We start from the raw sequence: 1,411 nt of genomic DNA on the forward strand, positions 1-1,411 counted from the left end.
TAATGTTGGGGTACAACAGGGTCTAACGGGGGTAATGTTGGGGTACTGGGGGTAATGTTGGGGTACATCAGGGTATAATAGGGGTAATCAGGTACATCAGGGTGTAATAGGGGTAATGTTGGAGTATTGGGGGTAATGTTGGGGTACATCAGGGTACAGGAATACACAATGGTGGGATATGGGGGTCACTCACCCTTTTTATCCATCAGCCACATGAAGAAGAAGCAGGGCAGGAATCCGATGGGCCCCCATAGGACCAGCAGAGCGATATCCAGGCTGGAGAAGCCATAGACAGCCCGGGCCGAGGCCTGGATGGGCCCCCAGCTATTCCACACAAGCCCCTGCAGGAAGCCCAGAGCCGAGAACAGGATTAGCACCAACCAGCGTCGCCCGAACACCCTAGGGGACCTGGCCAGAAGAGGCCGCCGCTCCTCCATTCCCCTCCCGGGACTGCTCCTTCCTCCCCTCCTCTCCCCGGCTCCCGGCTCCCCGGGATTCTCCGCTGGTCAGCTGAGGCCGAAGCCGGAAATCACACGCTCAAAACATCCGCCACCCCTAAATGACGTCACCACACATGACAATGAAGAAAATAGAAGCATGTGACTCTAGGCACCGCCTTCCTAATAGCACCGCCTTCCTAATAGCACCGCCCACTGCCGACCCCAGTGACTGTACAATGCAACCATAGACTCCGCCAAAATGGCCGCCACCACAAAGTGAGGACTGGAGGGACTTCCCAGGATAATTCATGTAGTGACGGCTGGGAGGACCGGCAGAGCCCCCGGTAGAGGCGTGTGTGTGCTGTGCATGGATCAGAGAGCAGCAACAGGTACTCCTCATTCGGTACAGGTCTGTGTGACACTACAAGTCCCAGCCATGGGGACAGAGCCAAACTCCAGAGAAATAGAAAACACACAAAGTAGTGTGACCAGCAATCTATCATGACATGTACAGCCAAGCTCAAACTAAGGGATGGAGAAGCAGCTCATTTACCTATCAGTAAAAGCAACAAGTAGATAGCTGATTGGAGGAGAGTTGAGATTGACAGATAAGCTCATTAGTGTGCTACTTCTCTATTTACTGTTCAGTCCCAGGCAGGTTCTGAAGATGTCTGTGTTCGCTCTGTATGGGAATCTTCACATTCCCTGGCCTAAAATGTTAGAATCTCATCAAAAAGTGAGAGAAAATATCTAATTAAAGCAGAGATCCCCAAACAACACCAGAGCACTCCGGTGTCCCCAATGAGAAACTTCCTCCCACTTCCCTTTTTCAGTGACATGTAATATTTCTGATTTCCCATTACTTTCAGTCTTAGTAACCCCAGTGCCCCCCCCCCCCTCCCCAATGCTGCATTGGTACATGCCCTCCATGGCAGTGCCCACCCCCCTTATGCTGCATTAGTACATGCAAT

The 1,411-nt window shown here is 52.2% G+C and overlaps 2 protein-coding genes across 3 annotated transcripts in view; one reads left to right on the forward strand and one right to left on the reverse strand.

Annotated features, from left to right (window-relative positions):
* SLC49A4 (solute carrier family 49 member 4) overlaps positions 1 to 556 on the reverse strand; it is a 36,444-nt gene extending 35,888 nt beyond the window's left edge. The window contains exon 1 of one of the 2 annotated variants that reach the window (XM_072417910.1): positions 194 to 552. In XM_072417910.1, coding sequence (XP_072274011.1) covers positions 194 to 437 — 244 coding nt within the window. In that variant the 5' untranslated portion in view covers positions 438 to 552. Of the gene's footprint in view, positions 1 to 193 lie in introns of both variants that reach the window. The other variant, XM_072417911.1, reaches the window with a different exon arrangement.
* Positions 557 to 662: 106 nt separating this feature from the next.
* The window catches only part of HSPBAP1 (HSPB1 associated protein 1), a 49,882-nt gene continuing 49,133 nt past the window's right edge, over positions 663 to 1,411 (forward strand). The window contains exon 1 of the mRNA XM_072417912.1: positions 663 to 829. Coding sequence (XP_072274013.1) covers positions 808 to 829 — 22 coding nt within the window. The 5' untranslated portion in view covers positions 663 to 807. The remainder of the gene's footprint in view (positions 830 to 1,411) is intronic.

This window comes from Pyxicephalus adspersus, chromosome 7 (genome assembly GCF_032062135.1).
Source record: "Pyxicephalus adspersus chromosome 7, UCB_Pads_2.0, whole genome shotgun sequence".
Classification (NCBI taxonomy): domain Eukaryota; kingdom Metazoa; phylum Chordata; class Amphibia; order Anura; family Pyxicephalidae; genus Pyxicephalus; species Pyxicephalus adspersus.